This window comes from Lepisosteus platostomus, chromosome 4, assembly GCF_059453375.1.
Source record: "Lepisosteus platostomus isolate fLepPlt1 chromosome 4, fLepPlt1.hap1, whole genome shotgun sequence".
In the NCBI taxonomy this organism is placed as follows: domain Eukaryota; kingdom Metazoa; phylum Chordata; class Actinopteri; order Semionotiformes; family Lepisosteidae; genus Lepisosteus; species Lepisosteus platostomus.
Genome location: NC_142614.1, coordinates 67,413,679 through 67,430,941, shown reverse-complemented (window position 1 = coordinate 67,430,941; position 17,263 = coordinate 67,413,679). Strand labels below are relative to the sequence as shown.

At 41.5% G+C, this 17,263-nt stretch overlaps 1 protein-coding gene across 2 annotated transcripts in view; it reads right to left on the bottom strand.

The window, feature by feature from the left end:
- The window catches only part of fech (ferrochelatase), a 31,681-nt gene extending 14,675 nt beyond the window's left edge, over window positions 1-17,006 (bottom strand). The window contains exons 1-8 of one of the 2 annotated variants that reach the window (XM_088630372.1): window positions 16,690-17,006; window positions 12,173-12,293; window positions 10,824-10,943; window positions 10,376-10,524; window positions 7,686-7,820; window positions 5,846-5,952; window positions 2,976-3,074; window positions 2,184-2,291 (exon numbers count right to left, since the gene is read on the bottom strand). In XM_088630372.1, coding sequence (XP_088486498.1) covers window positions 2,184-2,291; window positions 2,976-3,074; window positions 5,846-5,952; window positions 7,686-7,820; window positions 10,376-10,524; window positions 10,824-10,943; window positions 12,173-12,293; window positions 16,690-16,723 — 873 coding nt within the window. In that variant the 5' untranslated portion in view covers window positions 16,724-17,006. The remainder of the gene's footprint in view (window positions 1-2,183; window positions 2,292-2,975; window positions 3,075-5,845; window positions 5,953-7,685; window positions 7,821-10,375; window positions 10,525-10,823; window positions 10,944-12,172; window positions 12,294-16,689) is intronic. The other variant, XM_088630371.1, reaches the window with a different exon arrangement.
- Window positions 17,007-17,263: the final 257 nt, after the last annotated feature.

Sequence of the window (17,263 nt, the reverse complement as noted above, 5' to 3'; positions counted from 1 at the left end):
TTGTTTTCCATGTTTACCAGCGGCACATTTTAATGCCCAGAAGCTTACAAAAAATCTTATAAAACCCAAATTACCAAAACTGCCACAGACAGATTGTAACTCAATTGTTACTCTGTACATTTGAGCAACAATCTGTGAGGTGTTTTCAGAATATATTTTTTATCGAATGATTAATTAAGACGGCAACAATATAACCAGAACATATTCACCGAGATGTGCAACAAGAAGTTAGTCAATGAGAAGATCCACATGACAGAAATGACTTCCTTGTATATTAAGACACAAAGGTGATCACAGTTATTAAAATAGGGTAACGAATCAAAATAATCCACCCCTTTTGGGAAGCAATGTGGAAGGCTATTCTGAACACGGACTCTGAACATATTGTAACTTGCAAGGTGTAGTTTTAGAGACTCCCGCAAGTAGAGTGTTATCCTGAGAAATCTACCAAATTTAAAAACTAGACACATGAATCCCGTTGTGTCCTGACCGATACAGTCAGTATAGAAAGCGTCCTGCTAGCATTTATGGGCCTTTAAATCATTCTGTCCGTGAGGTTCATATATCCAAGCCACATGGGAAGTCACTTCCCTTCTGCATGGATACGTTGGAACGAAACTCAAGCACGTTGAGATTTTGTGAAAGGTGATCAGGGGGCATACCCCTGCATCAAACGAAAGCAAATGAGAAGGACGTCTTGAAAAGCATTTTGAAAAGAGTGTTGCAAGGCTGCAATCTTAACAGGATGTGGACAGTGAGAAAATGTGTGGACACAGATTACATAAACAGCAGCAGCAAGAAACAGAAATGCACATTGTGACATATTTTCGTGAGCACAGTCATTCCAATGAATGATTCTGATCCAGCTGCCTGATTGATTCAGGTGAACTCTGACAGCACCGACTTAATATTGGTCATCATCTGGGGCCCAAAGGGGACAAGTTGAACACCTTAGGTTACTAAGAAGTCTTGTTTAACGAAAGAAAAAAAAAACAATTTTCTAAAAGCTGGAGATAATGAAAGGAAAACATAGGTGGGGTCTTTTTTTCTGTTTGCGAAGAAACCTATAAAAGATACTTTTGGTCTTTGTTTCCTTCAGGGAGGTACTACACAGTTCTTGTTCTTCAGCCAGACTTAAAAAGTACTGAGTAGCTTTACGCGACAGCATGATGGGTCTGTTTAATGGTTTAATAAGTTAATAATTTATTTATGAAAGCGGTTTTGGCTGGCTTGATTTCTCCATGATTATCTAGGGAAGGCCTCCCTATAACTACTTCCATAGTAGAAGAATAAATGCAAAGTGTTTTGAAATAACCACTAGATGGCACTGGTGAGCTTCTCTGTGCGGTTTAGCTCTTCTGTCCACTAACGGACTAGAATAACCTGACAACAGGATACACTGGCTATTTATTACCACTTTGGGCCAAATTGTCAATGCAATCTATTTACATCTATTTACACAGAGATGGAGTATTGGGGCACATCATCACAGAGGCAATTTATATCTTATAAACAATGAGACAGCTAACATCCTTTCAAAACAACAACAAAGCACGACAATCTAGACTATAACTGACTATAAAGAAGGTATAATTAATTACTGACACATTTTATAGAGATGCATACAGATAGTACTGCATGATGGGTCCTACATGATATAATTACTTAATAATAGTAAATAATAATAATTTCTTTTTTGACAATTATAAAATCCCTGTGCTTTTTCTGTCTTCTCTATAATTGTTTTTAAGTATTTTACCAGCAGTTAAATCCCCGAGTCCAGATCTAAACTCTCATTTTTAAAACCTCATTCAATAATAACAGCTATGTTGTTTAACAGCGAGGATAAAAAGAAAAATCTGAATTTGCATTGGTTTTCTACTGAGGTGTTACACACATATCGGTAGATTACAGATTCTTTTCAGCGCAGTAAAAAAGTATTTGGACAGGTTGGTCTGAGATACAGTGTCGGTATTCAAAACCCTGATCCCACCCACACCTTATGCTTCAGCTCAGTTCGAAAAGAGAAGCAAAGGGGTTTCAGGGTCTTAAAGCACTAAGTTTTGCATGAGCAGGTGCCTCAAGTCCTGTCCTTGACCTTTCATGTGATCTTATGTTCACAAGTATCTCTCCTAGTTATCCCACCTGTGAGAAGACTTTCAAGGGGCCGGGTGTTGATTTACCTTGGACTGCCACACCAGGCGATAGGGGTTGCAGTGCTTCAGCCTCTCCATGACTCTCTGTACTGTGGCACCCACTTCTTGAGGGTAGGGGTCCCCTCGATTCACTACCTGGATAGACAGAGCCCACAGAGCCATTCAATTTAGCAACCCACCAGATCCCAAAATATAGAACCTACTGCACAGGGCTTTAAAGAGTGAAACTTTACAAATTTTAAGCAGAATGCCCTCCTTCCCCCAGCTGGAAATTTGCAAATACCAGGGAGTTCCATCTGGACAAATCTCTCTTGCACAAGTACTGTATTAGTACAAGACAGTGGCGTGTATTTCCTCTACTAATAATCTCTCAGCATTTTCTTTCACTGTTGTTCCTAGCAATGAAGGAAGATTGATTTAAACTGTTATAATTATCATCTCTAAATACAACACTCTGTTGGTTTAACGAATAATATAATGAAAAATGTGTTGTAAAAATGAATTAACTCACTTTGATCATAGTTGTATAGTAATTTCCAGTGTAAAGTATCAAAACAAAACAATGTGTTCAGTTACCACTCTAGGGACATATACAGCAGATGTTGATGGAGCTTGGACAATTATAAGCATTAAAAGATAAAGTAAAGAAAAAAAAATATCTTTGCCATTTCCTTGAAGAGGGTAGCGGACAGAATGCTGTTAAAGAATCAGGAGAAAACCAAGAAAGTAGACTTAAATCAGGAAACAACACAAGAAATTCACTGGATCACCAAAGCATTTCTACAGAAATGTAATCAAGTAAATAGACCTTGTACTCACAGACATGGGGAGCGAATGAGCAGAGAAGAGAATAACCACATCGTCCCTCTTCTCGGCAGGGAAGGCGTCCAGTTCTTTTTTAATGTGCTCTGCAAAACACTGAAGAGAAAAAACAACTGCAGGCTTGCACCCTTGACCAAACTACCAGACAAATTTGCAAGCGATGGAATTAACTGGGGTTTCATTGAACCAATTATAAATAAGCATCAAAATTAATACATGAAATAACTGTCTGGCAACATATAATTTTCTGTATTGTTTCAACATTTCACCAGAACGTATAAGCACTCCTGGTGCAAGGTGACTAAAGAGCTCTGCATGCTAAAGGTATCTGACCTCTGTTCGTGAATATTCTCAATCTCTCAATCTCTCGACACAAGAGATTTAGCTGCATTTAGCTGTGTTCTTGAGATTCCATTTTCCAATTATTTTGTCTGTCTGTCGTTTGAAAGGTCAGCTCCTACTGTGTACGTCACTTCCTGTGATGAAGACCACGTACCGTACGTGTAATACTTCATGGCTTGGACTGGTGGACTTGGATCACATGATCTGGGGTTTTAGAAGCCCACCTGTGCCTGAGCCAAGGAAGTGAAGACAAGGGAAACAGCTGAAGACAAGACTACAGCTAGAAGGGACTGTGGGCTTGGGGAAACTACATGAACACCTCTTCTGCTTCACAGGGGAACCGGTAATATTCTCTCCTGTGGGTACTGTGGAGCTACGTGTGGTGGTATATAGTGTAGTATATAGTGTATTATTATTGTTTTTCTCCCAGTCTGTAGTGATTAAAAGAAGGTTTTACTCATTATGGTTTGGGCTTCTGTGTTTCAAATCATCTTTAAAAGGTCAACGCACCCTTAAATATAAAGCATATTTAAGTGGTAACAGTTTAATTAACACATTTCTCCAGCCACCCCTAAAATTGGAAAGACTGCTCAGAACCCTGAAGCACAGGCAGGCTTCTTCAGGCTTCTTCACAGAGTCAAGACAGCACATACTGTTGGTGTACGACAGCCACGGGAAGAACCCCAGCAAAAGTGAAACCTCAGACCATCAATACATCAGTCCACTGCAGATCACGGATAGAGCGACAAAAATCAACGGGGACATCAGAACCTGCAGAAATCACTATTTATTGCAGAATGGACCTTGTCTGCTTGTACACCTTTTCCTAGATGTGTAAAACCAGTGTCCGGAGGTAGAGGGTGACACTGCAGGGGGTTAAGTGGAGGTAAGTGAGGTGATCATGCAGCTGAAAGTCACCTGGGGCAGGTTAAGTGTTAGGCCAATGTTTTTCTTAGAGATGAAAAACACCAGATAAAGGCCCATTTTTTTCCTAATGCGAGATCGTTTAAGCCCCTGAATTACATTTTAAATAGCTTTTTTTTTTGTTATTTGAGAGTTCTCGTCTTCTTTCAACAAAAAAAAAAAGGGCGTCTATTTTCAAACCTCAGTGTATCTCCCTCTCAAATAATGATCATTATCTCCAAGGTTGGCTCAATTATGCAGAGTTAATGGCATTTGGTGAACCACATTTAAAAACTATGTCTCATAACCCCATAATTAAGTCTGCAATTTTAGCATGAATTTTCCTCTAAATTTCACGGCTCATTAACAGCTGAAAACTTATTATATTGCAGAAAAATAATGTAAAAAACTACTATATAAAAAATCCTTCCGTTAACCTTTATTCTACACAAATATGTAAATCGCGACATATTACAAGGCTATGGTGCAAGACTATTATAAATTAAATATGTATAGCATAATTATAATACTGTTTATTTTCTTATCGCTAAGAACAAGGACTAAAATTGTGATATACTAATCAGGCATTATTCTACAGCTAATCTTGTGTTCTATATGTTTTTTCAACAAGAATGGAAGAACCAAAGTGCTCAATTTTAGTTCCTAACTCTTTCTAATTTAGTACACTCTCAAGATTTGTTTTGCACAGAATAATTACAAACACAAAATTCCAGCCACATGTATGATTTATGTTACTATGGTTACCATAGTCCTCCAAGTAAACTTCGAAGATCTCATGCCCAGAAAAAAAAAATCAACCAAATGCTCTGCATTTATTTAAAAGCTTCCTTCTATCCATAAGCTCAACAGCAGGGGTTGTGAACACTGCTAAAGAATTATATGAAAGTATTTGTTTTCTTGGAACATATTTGCTTCTTTGTGATGGGTGATGTAGTTTAATTAGCCTTAAATGAAAGACAAGTGTTTTAAGTAATTAGAAGCAAATGAGACAGCCAGTTATTTCATACAGTGCCTCACACGGTTGTTTCAACTGTTCTTTCCTGATTTGGGGGGAGGCTGTATTTACTAAAAAGAGACAGAACAAGAACTCTGTCACTCTGATATTGTGCTGTGTCTTCCAGCAGAAGGAACCTACTGTATGCCTGTTAGGAGTTAACATTTAGGTCCTCAAGAACTGTTTAACTGTTCTGTACACTCCCTGCTGGCCAAGTTTTCTTCAAGGTCTCTTCGAGTGGAGGTGTAGCTCATCTATTCTACATGTGATTTAGTAACATGAAAGGGAATAGGGTCTTAGTTGATTAGGGACTTGGTTAACTGCCCAATGGTGACCTAACTGCCTTACTTACTGACCTTGATTACACCTCATATGGTAAGAAACTGCTACTGACCAATCATAAAAATATACTATATGTGTTTTGTATAAATTTCTTTGTCTCATCTTCACACATAAATGCCTGTTTCTGTCCTTAAGAAAATGAGTGAGAGACACGTTTAACCTATTAACTTAGACTGTCCTCCTTTCTTTCTTGCAATAAAGAATCTCCAGCTTGATTCACCCGAGTCATGTGATTTACTGAGAAAAGGGTCTAACATGGCCTTACCTCTATAAGAAGAGGATGTGTGGGCCAGCGATCAATCACACTCCAGCTCATCTCCGACTTTCCTCCTCTGCTACTGTAGTATCGGTAGATTGCATTGAGACTGCTGCCTATTTAGATAAGGAATAAGGCATTTTTATCCCCACACATTTCTCCCAGAACAATGACTATCTGCGTGGCAAACATATGTGTGTACAGTAATACATATGTACAGCGATATTTTAATCAAATGTGCAAGTAGTAATTTGGACCATGTTCTCAGCTAGAGCCATGCACATTCAACGTGCTCTAGCACAGGGGTCTGTATGCATGGTTCTGAGGAGCCACAGTCCTGCAGGGCCTAGAGGTGGCCTTTAATGGGAAAGAAGACATTAAGAGCTTAGCTGCAGTGAAGACACTACAGCACCCTGTGGCAGGGCCATTGTACACTATGAGCACTGATACACACGGATTTAATGACTGACTGACACTAACCACTTAGAAGACCTTAATGAGGTAACGCTATATACAGATCCATAACCATAAGAAATGTGCAGTGTTATTAAAGCTGGTCAGAAAAATGCAAAGATCGGAGTTTACGAGTTTAGTTAGCATTTTTACTAACTGGTATACCTGATACAGCAAGCAAGAATTTACGCGAAACCCCAGTATAGTAAAACCGAGCATTTAAAGTTGCAAATGACGCTATTGCTTAAAAAACATCAGTGATTATAGAGTATCAAGTATAATCAGGTGCAATTTCTATGAGCACTACTAAGAGGTACCTGGCATTTTACTTAAAACTCTTAATAAGACATAGGTTTCAAGAATAGAGGAGCTGAACTGATTACAGAATACTGAATATAAACATTTTTGTTACTGATCCACAGGTTTAAATCACTACTGCCAGAATGAAGTGAATGAAAAAAATTGTAATTGCAACAAGTGGCTTTACTTTTTTGACAGAAAACCTCAGCAGTAAATACAGTTTCTATTTGCTGTGGCAAACGAGCTGTAATTATACAATCCATTATCTACTAGTATTTGCTTCTGCACTTACACTGTAAGTTACAGTACCACCTGTCTACACCTATGACAATGGACAAGGGTTGAGAACAGAAAGGCAACATTCCTATTGCACCTGCATATATCTAACAGGAGAATTCGCAACCATATTCAAGCACATCCCCATATCCCATAAGTTCACGACTCTGCAAAATACAAAGATATATAGATGCCCACCTTGAATTCAGATTATGTGTTTATGCAACACCAAAAGAAATGGTAAATTACAGATAAACCTATACACTTCTCTCATGTTTCTCTACGTTCAGTAATGGAGAGGTGGACAAAATCTATTATACTTCAAATGCACAGAAAAACAATATCAGACAAGATTCCTCATCAGTGAAGGATCCATCTTTGTTTACAGTTGGCACAATATTGCACACGCTCCAGTGGTTGCCTGGTTACCGGACACAATGAAATACACTGAGCCTTTTCTGCACTTGTATTTATGAATAATAACGTGTGTTATCCTAATTAAAATTAGAAAAGTGTTTCTGCTATTATGCGCGACTGAAATTCTTAGACCAGATTCAATTTGACACACACCATGCTGAGCCTTCGATGAGATCAAACAGTGACCTGTGTAATGCTCAGAGTACCTAAGGAATCCTGAACAGATGCCCTCCCAAGAAGGTGACGCGTTTTCCTGAGGGAAGGCGTGGACTGCCAAAGACGATCTACAGTACATGTTGCTGGGTAAAGGATCTTTTGAGCAATCTGCTGGTAATCAAATATTTGATACCCATCTACAGCTAGGATTAAATCCAACCCAGACACTAGTCAGCCTCAGGGTCACCTGTGGTCGAACAGCTGTACTGCGGGTACTGGGTGAAGGCCACAGCTCTCTCCACTCCATCTTTCTCCATCTCCTCAATAGCCTCTTCTGTCAGCGGGTGGACATACCGGAATCCAATGTAGAATTTATGGGGAGCTTCATTTGAACAAGAAACAGAACAGTTAGCATGCAGGTGTGGGCGAGTTGTTTGCCAGGTGACACAGAATACAGCAGGAATATGCACTAATGTAGCTGTCACCCATTTAAATCAGTCACACACGCATACACATACTAACATTTGGGGAAGAAAGAGGTCACAAAGAAAGGCCATTAGACACAAATAAAAAATCTCAATCCACCTGTCAAAAGCAAAGTACAAATGCTATATATACGACTGCCCTCTGTTTTCCTATGCCTGCCCTTGCACAAAAGCGATATTTCGAAGGTTTGAGTTATTCTGGGCCGTTATCCGAATGCGAAATGAAGACCCAAATAGCTACATCCCAGTCCTGACAATTTTTGAATCGCTGATCACCGAGAAGGGATTTAAAATCTGCTCCTGCTTGTCGGTGTCTTGGAAATTTTGAAGCATTGCAGCCTCCAGCAGGGAAGGGCCACCTCTTCTGTGACTGTGAGGGCCAAGGTTTGGAGGCAAGGGCTCGAAAAAGTGTATAATATCCCTGCACACGTTATTCAAGAAGAAAGAAACACTGACACGTGTTTTAGCATGATGTATAGCAGTTTCACTGAAATACGCCCTGTGTGAAGGCTGTGCGAACTCCGTCTTACAGAAGTTACATCACCTGGTGAAACCTAAAAAGTACAGTTTTAGCTTGTCCTGTCAGCTTAGAAAGGATCCTTCCTTATCAGACAGGACCCAAACTAAAAGCCACGCCACTCCTTTTTATCTAATCAGCACCAGGAAAACAGCTTTCAACACCCATCTCCTGTCTATCAGTTGAGGGCAGAGCACATTTAACGTCTAACGTTTTTACAGACACCAAGCAGACAGACAGAAACCCAAGTCATTTTCATTATCTTGGCTCAAACCATTTTTTTTTTCTGAAGTGTAAAAAAAGAGAGCAATGGTACGTTACTTCTAAATGTATGATACATTTCTCACAAACAGACTTGACATTCCCAATTTAAATATTGCCCCCTTGATAAAATCCCCACTTGGCAAAGAGGTTCAATAAATTACAGTAGATCACACTGTTTAGAGTGAAATGTTATATCCATGTGTATGATCTTATATGATATTTGTGAGAAATTGTCTTCACTTTGCCTGGAATGTCCTCAGGTGTCTCAGGGCATGTTTGCAGACTGTCTGTGTGGCACAGTGGGAGAAACCAGCCACATCATATCAGCCTTTCACAGACAAGACATGACCAGGGGAGGTCACAATCTTATCAGTACAAAACCAAGAAAACAGGCTCAACCTTACGAGACTCACCCTAAGCACGACAAAGCACCCCTGCACATCAAAATACAAACTCTAATTAAAGCCAGTCCAGTTCAGCACTTACTGTTCCTGTAAAATGTTTCACCCCACTTTTCTCTGTCTGATAACTCCAAAAAAAGAAAAATGTTTTAGCTGAATCTGTCTCTGAAGTATAGGCTGTCAAAAAAAAACCTAAGTCTGCAAATCTCCAAAAATACCAAATCACAAGTTAAAATATTTTTAGGAGTAGAAAGCTTGAATTTAGATCAGTATGGCAAAGAACTAGAGAGTATAGCTGTTATTGCAGTTTCACAGAACTATTTTGACCTCAGGTCTGTCTCTCTACTTTATCTATTCATTCCCAGTAGGAGTGGAAAAATTCCTGAGTGTTTCTTCTTCTTTTTTTCCCCATGAAGCAATCATGTTAAGAGCAGTCATTTCGGAACAAAACCGCAGCTTATAGCTACTAGAAAATGTGTTAAGATTGTCGACAAAACAGACCACCTCTTGACAAATGTCCTTGTGAAATGAACAATAAACCTCATCTCTTCACACAAACTGTAGTGTTGCTTTTGCCGTCACCAGTATTATAACAAGCAGCAGTGATGTTACAAAATTCCCTTTACAAAAATTAAAAACAGATTTTTAAAACTTTTTTCTAACACTCAATCTACAATCGCCAGGTGCCTAGTAACTTAAATTACAAAACACAGAGGGGGATGTGAACCAAGAACACATCCTTCAGACACATACAGGGGACACGTTTTTATCCTGCAGTTCTCAGCATCTTAAAGCACAGTTAGCGCTAGTCTGGGGAATGGTGTTGCTTCAGCTGACAATACGGTGAGCTCTGCAAGTTTCCTGGTACAGCTGTTGTGGAACAAATCAGTGATCTCCCGTCCATATCTAACACCCTCAACACCATCTTTCCTCAGCTAGTAAAGGACAACAGAAGTATAGTTTGATATAGAGGACAAAAAACAAGATGGCAGACAAGTGTTAAACATCCACCATTTCGCACTCTGCCAACCCATGACTGGAAGCGTGGAATACCTCCTCCTTCCCTGGAAGCAGCTGATGGAAATCTGGAAATCCAGATGCAAATAGGAGACCATCGCCCCTGGTGCTCTGGTCTGTTTGGCCAAAACCTTCCTCTGCTGAAATGCCTGGTCAGATCAATCCCGCCTCACCACCTGAGAAGGTCAGCGCTGCCCTTCCAGTCTCTTCGAGGACCTCCGCGAACAGCGCACGACTGGGAGAGTGGCCTCACCTGTCTCCGGAGACATTTCATCCAGAAGCTTCACCATGCCTTCGCCCTGCAGAGTGGTCCACATCCTTATAGGAGACCCCCCGCCGATCTTACTGTACTGCTCCTGGATCTTGGGGGTGCGTCGCTTTGCAATGAACGGCGCAAGCTTACTGCGTGACACAGGTCGAAGAGGAAAAGAAAAGGACCACTTCATTTGGGAGCAAGTAACATGATGCAACACCATGATATGATGAAGGAGAGTGCATCGTATGTAACTGAGAAACAGCCATTATTCAATGTTATAAGATATATAATAAAATAATTGCAACTGGCAATGGGCAGTTTTTTTATTGTCCTACCTACATCACTGTGTTATACTGGTACATTTATTTAACCCCCTTCACCCAGTTAAAATCTGCAATGAAAAAAATTAAGAAATGCAAAGCATTGTAAGACGAGACAGTCTTACTTCTGCACAGGAAGCGTCATCAAATCCCTGTCCATGAAAAGCCGAAACAGGAAATCATGGACGTCCTCGAGCTTCTCAGGTCCCCCCATGTTGAGCATTAAAATTCCCGTTTTGGGTTTCCTGTTGAAGTCGAGAGCAAACGAGCCCATTAGATTCTGACGGCCGACGAGAGAGTGTCAGACACCAAGAAGCGCCAGAACTCACGACCACGTTTCTAACACATGAGAGGTGAAAAGGAGGAAAAAAAAAAAACACTTTCACTCTTCAAATCTCACATACTAATATCCAGCAAAAACAAAGGCAGGTGTACTTTAGGATAAAAGGTAAAACAATATTAGGTGAGAATTTTACCCCAGCTGTCACCCTGTTTGTCAGTGGACCACTGCAAGATGACTGCTACTGAAATTAAATGATCTGTACACACTTTCGTTTTTGAACACTGTTCAATTTTTTGCAGGAAACTCAACTTTAAAAGGACATTTCTAAATAAAAATACAGTACTGCACTGGCATGGCGACAAGGTCAGGTTTGATCTTCGCACATGCCTCTCGCTACTGAGAGCGAGGCAGCAAGGCATTTTTTTACACTGCATTAAGTGGTAAAACTGGGTCACTTTCCGAACAGTTTTAAAATGTGAGTGATGGGACGAGATCCACTCACGGTGAACGAGGATGCAAGAAAGACGTTTTGCATTGCTGAATGCGAGACAGAGAAAGAGTCCAGTGTGAGGGCCCCCTTACTTCAGAGTTGCCAGCCTTACTACACATGACAAACACAGGCAGTGAGACCCAAATGGATAACTATCTGAGGTGTCCATTGCAAAAGTCCTGCAGCATGTTTTTATGTTCCCATCTACCCTTTCAGTGGTATTCCGCAGACCCATCCATCACCTGTCCCCCATGCTGCAATATCACAGAATGACATGCAGTATAAAAGGGACTGAATAAATAAAGATCAGTTCCATGCCTGCTTTTAAACAGTGAGGGTCCCAAGTAGTGTATTCACAGAATGGGGTTTAAAAAGATCAAGGGACTTGCTCTTCACGAGATGGGTGAAGCTCAAGACTCTTTCTACAGCCCTGTCTTACCATGTTTCACACATGACAAAAATGAAGATTTGTTCTCTAAAAACGCTGAGTGGCTTTGAAAGACTGCTCAGATTCATCAGACAGTGGAGTCATGTACATTTGGACAGCTGTACGGTGCAGGCTGGCACTATGTGCTACTGCAGGGGGGGGTGCCTTCTTAGATTTAGGTCATTCTGAAAAGTCTATACGTGCATGCAGTGCAAGTCTCATGACTATTCATTCATGAGTACGCTGAAAAAATCAGCTCCAGCCGGAAACAGACCTGCTTTCCCGAATCTGGGGGCTGGCTCCTACAGCTGGTTTCTTTACTGCAGCAGCTGCTGTGGACTGCCACCTGTACTGCGTACTGATGCACCAGCTCCTGTCCCTGCTGCACCTGGCCACTGGAAGAAAAGGTTCAATTGAATTTTCAGACAGATGAACAGTTAGTACTGCAAACCGAACCACACAAGACAGGCCTTAAGGAGATAAGCAGGGCGTTTCGCCTGTACAAGGATTGCAGGGTTGACTGTTTCAGAGAGACTGGATGTCTTGCAATGTGGTCATGCAGTTAATTCAGCTGATGCATACCTCTGGGCACAGATACATGTTTATATGCTGAGCATCAAGGCAGAAATGTACCACTTTTACCTGTAACAAATTCACAAAAGGTATTATCAGGGTAACAAGAAAAAAATGGAGGTGGCATAGGCATAGGCATAGGTAAATTCATTATCGTAACATTTGCTTAATCATTAACATCTGATTAACCAACAGAGCTGATCAGAAGATCTGGGGCTGCACATCGGTGTTGGTAGAGGAGAGTCCTTATTACCTGTAAAGTGTTTCGAGTGAAGTGTCCAGGAAACTGCTATATAAGTGTATGGATATCAAAGCAGGTATCTAAATAAATGGCGAGAAGGGTGACCACCGTTGGAGTCAATACAAACTGTACATCAGCGACTCGTGCTCTGCACCAGGCTGCAGTTGCGGTCTTGTGGGATTCTGTCCCAATCCTCTTGTCCGGCCTGTTCACTGGTCAGTGTGTTCCACTTCATGCAGTATTAGATTGGCACGTTGTAATGTCATTGGTTGCCAGGCAAGACATCTGAAAGTCCCAGACCACCTCAAGGCTATGCAAGTACAGGCAGTGACCTGGTCTCTGAGCCCTAGATGTCCCTTGTCCTCAACTCCTCTTGAGCTGGGCGTTCACAGCATAACTGTCACCTTCTCATCTCAACAAGAAGCCGCTGTTGCCCGAGCCGCCCGAGAACATGCATTGCCCTGTCAGAGCGCTGCCACATCACGAAGAGCCCACAAAAGAGGGGAGGCCAGCGAAGGCCCTGGATCCGATCACCGTAGCGCTGAGCAGTCAATTACTACAAGTGGAGTGCTGTACCGGCAGGATGCTCCAGTCCAGGCCATCACACTTGGGCTCCCTATCGCTCGTGATGAGGTGTTGAGACTCGTACCCTCCCACATCGTTGGCCTGTCAATTAAGGATTGAGCTAAGCTAAACTGCAACATTTGCAACCAGGTCAGAAAGTGCAGGCTGGATACATCGCCATAAAGCAAGCAGAAGTGCACCAACATGGTCCATCTTACAACATACCAATGTGAAAGGAATTGCTCTCTTGATAAACAGGACATACTGATTCCCTTTCTGTGTGTTTCTTCCTTGGTTTTTAACAGACTAGGCATTCAACAGCCCCAGTAAATCCCCTCATCATCTTTTCCCAATCATCTCTCAGTAATGAGGTGATTTAATATTTATGCACCAATTAATGATCAATTACTCAAAAAGAGACCAATAACATTTTGCCAATATCCAAACCCTGTGAACTTTATTTTTCTAAAAAACACACATGGACACAGAATGTGATATGTGTCTTTTGAGATGATGGATACACTGGTGTTGGCGGTGAAGTAGACCTGTTCCACGCAGGGTAGATTAATTAGTAAAGAGTCTTAATCCCACAACCCATAGAATGTGAAACACACAGCACTGGGAGAATCGTGACACTGGACTGTAATTTGTCAATAGGAGTGGCCTTTTTCAAATTGAAACATTTGATTTCTAATGTCTCATCATGGGATATTCCTTCCCAGGAGCCACTGTGTCCATCGCCTATTTAAAAACAAGACATCACTGCCTGTACTTGCATAGCCTTGAGGTGGTCTGGGACTTTCAGATGTCTTGCCTGACAACCAATGACATTACAACGTGCCAATCTAATACTGCATGAAGTGGAACACACTGTATATATATGGCACACATCCAGCACTACAATGTTCCTATTTAACCACGTTGTGGAAGGTGTGAAGAGTAATGGCTGGGATCTCTTCATTTAAAGCAGGATAAAGCTGACTTATTTCAACTACTGCAGCATCATTTTCTTTCTACACGCTGTTCAGGGAAGGAGTAATCACATATCAAAGAACAGGACTAACACATCGTCAACCAGGGCAAACTGTCAGGACAAGAACAGGACAAGCAAGTGTCAAATGCCGACTTCTCTCTGAGCCCGCTGTGTCTGTAAGAGCTGGGAAACCCTTACAGGGTGTGTGTTCTGTGAGGCAGAGCCAGCGCTGTGCCTCTGTACTGACTGAGCTCGACAAAGACCGAAACCACATAAGACGGGTCCCCTGTATGAGCATTTAACTTTGACAAAAAAGCTCTTCATTTATCAGGCTTAATTTGCATTAGATACCCATATTTATTTCCAGCATTGCCCCTCTTTTCCTCTTGGATTAGCGCCTCTTACAGGCTGAATCCTGCCTTGCAGGCCCTGCTTGCTGGGACAGGCTCCCCACAACCCAGTACTGGATAAAGTGGTTCCAAAATGAATGAATGGATGAACACAATAGTTAAAAGACAGCCCGCTACTTATTTAAGACCTGAAAACAATGAAACAGTCCAAATTAAATGTATCATTAGGTCTATTTAGGGTCCTTACCAATGACACTATGACATGCCAGTGTAATACTGCATGCAGTGGAACATATATATATATATCCAGCACTTCAATAAGTGCTTAGTAAGTGTGTGTCCCCCACAAAAAGTTTGTGGGTCCCAGAAACCAGGATTGGGAAACACTATTCTACCACCTTTAAACTAGTGGCCGATTTAGACCTGGAAAACACAGTTGATTTGACTTCTTATCCACATCAATTAAATCGTTAGGGTTCGGGATTAAATTAAAACCAGGTCATATAGTTCACTCTTAAGTCATCAATTTGCAAAGACATGAAACACATTAAATTTTAATCAACGGTAAATTATTTGATTCGATGAGGTAAAGCATTGGAATACTGTGATCCTTCTGCGTTATGGGGTATTAGTGATTTCATTTTAAGTGACCTCCAAACTAAATAAAAATCGCCTGCTTCAGGGGTCAAAACAAATTCCTTACAACTGTTTAAAGATTGATGAGCTACGGGTAACCCATAAAACCTGATTGATTGGGGCTCTGCAGAGCCAGGGATGGTCAGTCCCGCAATAAACTAAAAGGAACTATGTTCGTAAATAAAAAATGAGATCATCATAAAGAATAGAAACATTTACTTAAATCCTGCTGGCCGGGGTAAGTCTGGGTGCACCGTCTGAAATTCACAGGGCTGCCACCTCTCTCGGGTTCTCGGCCGGACGAGTATTGTTGGATTCTGAGTTCAGGATGCATTACAGAACCATCGTGTATGATTTAACCAATACCAATATGGATTTACACGGATCTTTTAAAGACGTACGTCCGAGTTTTAGGTCTGTAGAAAAAAACGGCAGCTCCTGAGATACAGTACGCATTACAAGAAACTCTGACGGTCAGGTCTACTACATTTTTATATCTGAGCAACATCGTATAGTGGTGCTTACAGTAGTACAGTAGAAACACAAGTGTACGATGCATGGATGAAGGTTTTGCATTATGCGTTAATCCTTCAAATAAAATAACAAAACTGGGCAAAACATACAACAGCGGAAGCAAATGAAGTGTTTACTGGAAAATATTTATTAGAAAGCTGTTGCACGGGGCTTTTACGTCGCGGGATCATTTCCACTTCCTTCCAGGTTTCTCCTCGGCAGAACCTACCAGTTATGCAAGCGGTCAAAACGGGTTGTGTAATTTGAATGACAAGTTTATACAAGAGCACTGACTTCGAAGGGGGGCTGCCGATATCTTTTTTCTGCTTATGCAGTGTATCATACTAAACCTAGTTTAACTAAATGATCACAATGATAATAATAAGAATAAGTTTAATACAGGGATGTCCACCCTCTCTTATTTTCTACCTGGGCTGTGGCAATATAAATCCAATTTGGGGTCTGTAGACCATGACTGTAGGCATTAAGTACCTTATGGTTTCAAATTCGTGATCTCAACATTTGAACGAGTTAATACCACATGCACTATCGGGCGAGCAATTAACAGTTATGACCACGTCAAGCGATTTATGAAATCTGCCACCAAACTTTAAAACTGACCAGCTACTAACTTCACTATTTCACAGCCACTTTTTAAGCAACCTGCATTCCTGCGTCTGGTGTCGCAGAAACTCTTCTACTTGCGTCAAAACACATCGGCGATTTTGTTGCGTTTCGTAAGAGCAGATCAAGCAATTAAAACTCAACTGAAGCATCAGATAAGGGGGTGGGAACGATTTTCAATTGCTGGAAACAAAATACCCAACTGTTAAGAAAAGCATAAAGCAATCACATGATACCCAGCCGACAAGCCTTCGGACCGAACACGCGTATCTGAAATCGCTTTGAATACGTTCCCTTACATTAAAAAAAAAACTTACATTGAAACATTAGTCGACTTCCCAAGACTGCCATGTTGTGTAATGTCAAAAGCGTCCCTCCTTGGCCAGCTCAACTGCAGGAATTTAGTTCCTCCCAATTCCGAGCCAGTGGCTTTTCTCGCCGCCGAGGTGGCCGGAACTGTGTAGTCGGCTCGGTCGCAGCGCCGGGGAGAAGCGTGAAATTGTGCGGGACAGAACAGCGCGGCTTCACAGTCTGCAGCGCTGTGACAGAGCGGCGCGGCGCGGCCCCGCCCTGCCGGAGCAGCCGGAGCAGCCGGAGGCTCCACCTCCCGCACGTGCGAGCTGCGCTGAAGGTGACACCGTGCCGCGCGGAGAGAGAGAGAGAGAGCGAGACCATTGTTTATTCACGCCAGCCCCAGAGGAAGTGACATGTATTTTACAGGTTTAGTCTTTTTTTTTTTGGACGGGACCAGGACGTGTAATTCACATGTCATATTTCCGATAAGGTTCTCCGGATGAAAACGCGTTCTGTCACGGGGCCCGCGAAGATATGAAATTGTCAGGCCAAGTTCATTTTTTTGGGGAATTGTGTTCTTTAATTTCTGTTACGCCG